The 6,322-nt window shown below is 39.0% G+C and overlaps 1 protein-coding gene across 3 annotated transcripts in view; it reads left to right on the forward strand.

Moving 5' to 3' along the window:
• Window positions 1-6,322, forward strand: part of LOC106876226 (rho-associated protein kinase 2) — a 204,609-nt gene that overhangs the window by 150,922 nt on the left and 47,365 nt on the right. For all 3 annotated transcript variants that reach the window (XR_001410211.2, XM_014924712.2, XM_014924703.2), the window contains exons 21-24: window positions 226-348; window positions 2,517-2,578; window positions 3,461-3,530; window positions 4,463-4,566. Coding sequence is in view for 2 of the 3 variants with exons in the window: in XM_014924712.2 (XP_014780198.1) it covers window positions 226-348; window positions 2,517-2,578; window positions 3,461-3,530; window positions 4,463-4,566 (359 nt within the window). In the remaining variant the exon portion in view is untranslated. The remainder of the gene's footprint in view (window positions 1-225; window positions 349-2,516; window positions 2,579-3,460; window positions 3,531-4,462; window positions 4,567-6,322) is intronic.

Genomic DNA, 6,322 nt, shown 5'->3' on the forward strand with positions numbered 1-6,322 from the left:
ATATATATAGGCACATACATATACATATAAAGTTCTTCTACATATTACTATGATGTCTTTCCGAGTAAATGTTTTATTGTTTTAGCTTGTTAAATCTTATATTATATATATGTATATATGTATGTATGTATGTATGTATGTACGTATGTTGCATTTGTGACTGATGCTGAAGATTCCAGTATAGTAATGGATGTCACTTTAACATATTATGTTTTGGATTGACAGGTGAAGAATTTGAATCTTCAAGTGGAACAAGAAATACAGAGACGCAACTTAATGCAAGGTGACTTGAAAACACAGACGCAAGAACTGAACAAAGCCAAGGCACGAGAAAAGCAGTATGATAAGGTAAATGAATGCATGTCTCATGAGCATCATATCATCATCATCATCATCATCGTTTAACGTCCGCTTTCCATGCTAGCATGGGTTGGACGATTTGATTGAGGACTTGCAAACCAGATGGCTGCACCAGGCTCCAGTCTGATCTGGCAGAGTTTCTACAGCTGGATGCCCTTCCTAATGCCAACCACTCCAAATTATCAGTCATCTGCAAAATGTATGAAAATGGTTAAAAAAAGGGTTTTGCACATGATAGGCACTGATGTGACCATATGGTTCAGAAGCATGCTCTGCAACTGCAGCAGTTTGAGTTCGATCTCACTGTGCAGTACTTTGGCTCAGTATCTTCTACTATGGCTTTAGGTCAATCAAAATCTTATGAGTGAATTTGGTCGATGAAAACTGTGTGGAAGCCCGTGTATGTGCAACAATGAAAGCAGTGGTTTCCACCAAAGTGAGCGGTGCTGTCTCTCTGGGGGTGGGGGAATATCCGCTGAAGAAAAGTAGGGGCGATAATGAGGTGGCCAAAAAGGGGCAATGAATGTAAGAACAACAAAATAATGGGTTAATTAGGTTAAGTTTTATATGTGAAATACAATAGTTTTGAATTTGCTGCAGAAAGTGGGCCATGTTTGTGGTGATAAGAGATGAGGAGGACACTTAAGAATGTGACCTAGGTGCCTAGTGGGTGACAACCCAAAAAAGTTTGGGAACCCCTGTTCTAAAGTCTGTTGTACATTTATCAGTGCTCCATTATTTCTGTTTTGTGGGTAAGGAGTTAAACCGATGGGAGCAGGAAACTGAACTACCAGAAAAATGATACGGAGATTTATGGGTTTATAGTGTCAAGATTGGAAACACACTTTTTATCCTGTTTACCACAAATACCATCATTCCTATCAACACTGTCACCAGTAGTATCATTACCACGACGACGATGACCCCCCCCCCCAACTGCTACCCCACATCCACCAGTAGCTCCATCGTATCTTCTGTCATTGCCTTCAACCCTACTCCCACCACATCTGACATTAACCATTGTATTACTACTGTTACCACTACTATTTTAATATTACTATTTGCATTTAATACCACCACCATTGGTGATGATAGCACCATCATCACCATTATTAACACTACCTCCAATATCACAATCTCCACCACCACCACCACCACCACAGCTGTTCTCTTTTTCACTATCCCTTCACATCACCACCACCACATCAACCACTATTACCAATATAACTTATTACTACTAACCATGGGCCAATGAGAGAAAGGGAACTTCTTTAGTACCAGGGTGAATTATATGTTCATAAAGAACCTGCAAGAATGTATATAACACGAAAAATATATCTAATTCTCCAATTTACAAATTTATAGATATGTAATCAATATTTAATTACTGATTTTATCTTAAGTTTTAAACTGTTTTTTCTTTTTTTTTTTTTTAATTTTTTATATGGGTTTTTAGAAAGCAGTTTCAAATTAGGATGTGGATATTTTGCAATTAAACAAGGACTATCCCATGCCTGCTCAATGTGGTCGCTTGACTCATTAGAAATAGCAACCAAATTTGCCTCAGGTGGCAGCCTGTAATTTTAAAAATGAACGGAAGCACAACATAGTCTTAGATATACTATCTTATACCATCTTTGCAAGCAAGATGAGATGGTCTCAACTGGAGACTGATTTGATCATAGGCCTGCTCAATCATGGTTGACTCACGGCTAAACATCAACATCAACATCAACAACAACATTCCTCCCAGTGATACTATTACTAACACCAATGCTGTCACAATGAACACCATTTTTTACTATGGTCTCCAACACCCAATAGCACCACTGTTATTTGTACTGTCAGTGTCTGAGCACTAACCAGTACTATCATTTTATAATTCAGTTAAAAATGTCAGCACACCCAGTTCTCAATTAAATACTTTGATATTTTGCATGTTATTTATTAATGATCTGGGTGTGTTTGCAATAATATCAACTTTACAGGCTATCATTCTCACAGTCTTAGAGCATCATCGGAATCTGCAGCAGTTCTGGAGGGAATCCCCCACAGCCTGTCTGACTGACTGGCACTTAGTCCACCCCATCTTCTTCCCTGTTTCACGGAACTCTTCTTGGGTGTAATAATGTCTCATGATTCTCCTCTGTTTGTAGGATCTCAAAGAACTGCGAGACGAGAAGCAAAAGGCTGAAGAAGAACTGAGAAAATTAAAGGAGTAAGTTACCGTTTCTGTGCCTTTCATGCCCTGCTTTTTGTCTTTTTTGTGCATCATCATCATCATCATCATCATCAACAACACACACACATGCACTTATTGGTGGGTTAGCAGATGAATGCTGACACAGCAGGTGATAGTTAATTTAATGCATTAATTAACTGTCTCTGTGTCTCTGTCTCTCTCTCTCTCTGTCTCTCTCTCTCTCTGTCTCTGTCTCTCTCTCTCTCTCTCTTTGTCTCACAATTATATGTATATGCTCTGATAATCCTTCTTCTTCTATCCCCTCACATTACACATTCTTCCTACTGAAGTTCTCTTTGCAAATTTTTTTGAATCCTTTTATTCTGTGCATGAAGCCACTACTTTAATTTTCTCCTTGGAATTTATATCAAAGTTGGATGTATTCTCTAGTGTGAGATTTAAACGCAATGATTGCTTGTGTGAATTGTATTAGTTTGTGCATATCCCTACACCATTCCAGCTCTCTCTCTCTCTCTCTCTTTCTCTCTCTCTCTCTCTCTCTCTCTCTCTTTCTCTTTCTCTCTCTCTCTCTCTTGACACACACGCACACACACGTTAAATTTTGTTCTTTCTGAATTATTCTTTTTTAATGTTTGTTTTCTTTACATTGCACACCGACATCCACACCCTCATATGAATGTTTTTATATATGTTTGCGTGCACGCACACACACACACACACACACACACACATACACACACACACACACACACACTTTATTACATTGTATAAAAATGTGTCTCTTTACACTAAGCTTCATGATATATGCAATCATAATGTTATGTGTAATTTTTTTGAATTCTTCACATGGTGGTAAATATCCTAAATATTTGTCATATTTTCTGTTTATCTCTGTAGAGAATCATCGTTAGCAGAACTTCAGATGCGAGAATTACAAGACCAGTTTGAAGCAGAATCTTATTTCTCAGTAAGTATTGCATAATTTTTTCAGGCAGCAGCATTTGCTTATACATTTTACCATGGTTTATATGACTAGCCTTATCAGCATCTGGATTAAACATCATCATCGTCATTGTCATTTAACATCTGTTTTTCCATGCTGGCATGGGTGGAATGGTCTGACGGAAGCTGACAGGCCAGAGGTCTGCACTTGGATCTTATCACCTGTTTTGGCTTGGTTTCTATTGGCTGGATGCCCTTCCTAATGCCAACCACTTTTCTCAGCTTACTAGGTGCATTCTATGTAGCGCCAGCATGGGTGCTGTTTACATGGTGCTGGCATGGGCACCTTGTATGTGGTGCTGCACGAGTGTTGTTTAAATGGTGCTAGCATGTTTGCTGCTCTCCTATGTGGTGCCAGCATGGGTACCTCTAATGTTGAACTGGCATAAGTGCCTTTTAAATGGCACCAGCACGGGTGCTCTTTTACATGGCGCCTTTGTACATGGTGTTAGCACAGATACTTATGTGGTGGTGGTATGGATGCTTTGTATGTGGGATCAGCATGGGTGCTTATTATGTGATGGCAGCACAAGTGCTTTTTATGTGTCACTGAGATTTCAGTTTCTAATAACCTATCCTATTCTTTTATTGTGTGTGTTCATGTGTGTGAAACTAAAGCAGGATGTGTTATAATCTTGCTCTATTAAAAGTTAATTGTATTCACTTAAAACAATAGAAAAAATATAGTAACTGCTAAAGAGTAGAAGTCCAGATAAATAGGTTTGTGTTTACTATTGTCCTGTCATATTTAGTGTGTATGACCGTTATATACAACTCGAAAGTTCTTTTGCCTGTTAATAATGCATGATGAGCACAAGCACATTCAATTTTACATTACTCCTTCACATATTTTGTTGTTCAATTCTCACTGGAAGAAACTCTGTGTTTGTATTACAGTCTTTATACCGAGCTCAAGTGAAGGAATTAAAAGAAGAAATCAAAGACAACAAGAAGGAAAACCAAGACTTATCTGTGGACATTTCTACAATGGAACAAGAAAAGTAAGTCTGTTTTTCTATGTGACCTAATATCATCAGGATAGACTGGTGTAGATGTCCTCTAACATTTATTTTGTGTTTTTGTGTCTTGCTTTTGGATAGTATGTTGTTAGTCTTAGCTATGTTTAACCTTTAGTTCTTTTTACTCAAATCCATGCTTTCAAAGTGAAACATTCTCTGTTAGTTCTTCAATAGTACATACATAGTCAACTACTCTTTAAGTATATAGTTATTTTTCGATATTGCAATTCGTGAGTAATGGTAGTCACAGATTTTCAATGGACAGATCACCATTCACTGAATTTCTAATGGTGAGAGCCTCAGGTCTTCTTTAATAGAGGACCACTTTTATAGTATTCTCAATATGTACATATGCGTCCACTTGCATGCTGTGCATGTGCACACACACAAATACACACGCTTGCACACATGACAGGCTCCCACACAATCTCTGTCTATTGAATTCCACCCACAAAGTATGGTGAGCTTGAAGCTTTAGTGGAAGACACTTTGCTGAAGGTACTATGCAGGGAGCCTTGATCTAGAATCATGTGGATGCCATGCAAACAGCCACTTATATTTATATTGCAGGGGACTTTAATTTCCCTGAGATTGACTGGGAGGCCTTCCGTTGGCCACAAAGTCCAGATGATTTCCTTGAGCTGGTGCTGAATTCAAATTGGTCCCAAGTTGTTACCTCCTCCACAAGGGCTAACACTTTGGATCTGCTATTTACCACTTCTCCTGAAACAAATATTAGTGTCACTACTGAAGAACCTTTAGGTGACTCTGATCCTTCCATGATCATAACTGACTTGTGTCTGATTGGTTGTAACAAAAACCACAACCATCTTCAAACTGCCTTGAATTTTATGTCTATGGCGATGTGAACACTATACTTCAGAACATTTTGAATTCAATATGGACGGCATGTGCAGCATCGGTACCATGCAAGCACAAAAAACCACCCAATAGTGCAATGTGAGAGACTGCAGCAGTCCGACTTACCAGGAAAGAATGCCGTAATGTTGAATAGCAATACAAAATGCACAAATCAGAGATCAAAAAGAAAAAGTGCAATAGATCATCCAACCATCTCAAGCAGGTGACAAGGCAGTGCTAGAATTCGAACAGTGCATAGCAACCAACCCTGACAGCAAAGTGTTCTGGAAGTATGTACATTCAAAGCAGAGACCTCACTCTCCAGTTGGTCCCCTTTGCAATCCCCACACAGGCCAGATTACTGACAATCCCAAAGAAAGTGCAGAAATTATTGCTGGATGCTATGCAGGCATCTTTACTGTCGAAAATCAAAATGTTCCATCTCCATCACCTCTGACACCGGACTCTATAACTACTATGAAATTTACACCAGCAATGCTACAACGCCACCTTAAGAATAAACATAACTATGCCTCTCCTGGTCTCGATGATGTTACATACCTACTTCTCAAATGTGGTGGGTACTTTCTTCTGAACCAATTCTCACTATTGTTTCAATTGTCTTGACGATGGTGTTATTCCAGAGCAGTGGAAAACTACCAGTGTTATCCCTCTGTTCCAAAAAGGTGACTGCATATTGCCTGTCAACTATCGCCCCGTCAGTCTTACTAGCTGCATTGCCAAACTGATGGAATCCTGTGTCAGAGAAACCCTCTGGAACTCCTGGAAGTCTCACAGCCTCATCCAGCCGTCACAATTTGGATTTATTCCTAACTCCAGCTGCTGTAATCAACTCTTCGAGTTTCTTGAGGACATT

Source organism: Octopus bimaculoides, chromosome 8, assembly GCF_001194135.2.
Source record: "Octopus bimaculoides isolate UCB-OBI-ISO-001 chromosome 8, ASM119413v2, whole genome shotgun sequence".
Taxonomy (NCBI): domain Eukaryota; kingdom Metazoa; phylum Mollusca; class Cephalopoda; order Octopoda; family Octopodidae; genus Octopus; species Octopus bimaculoides.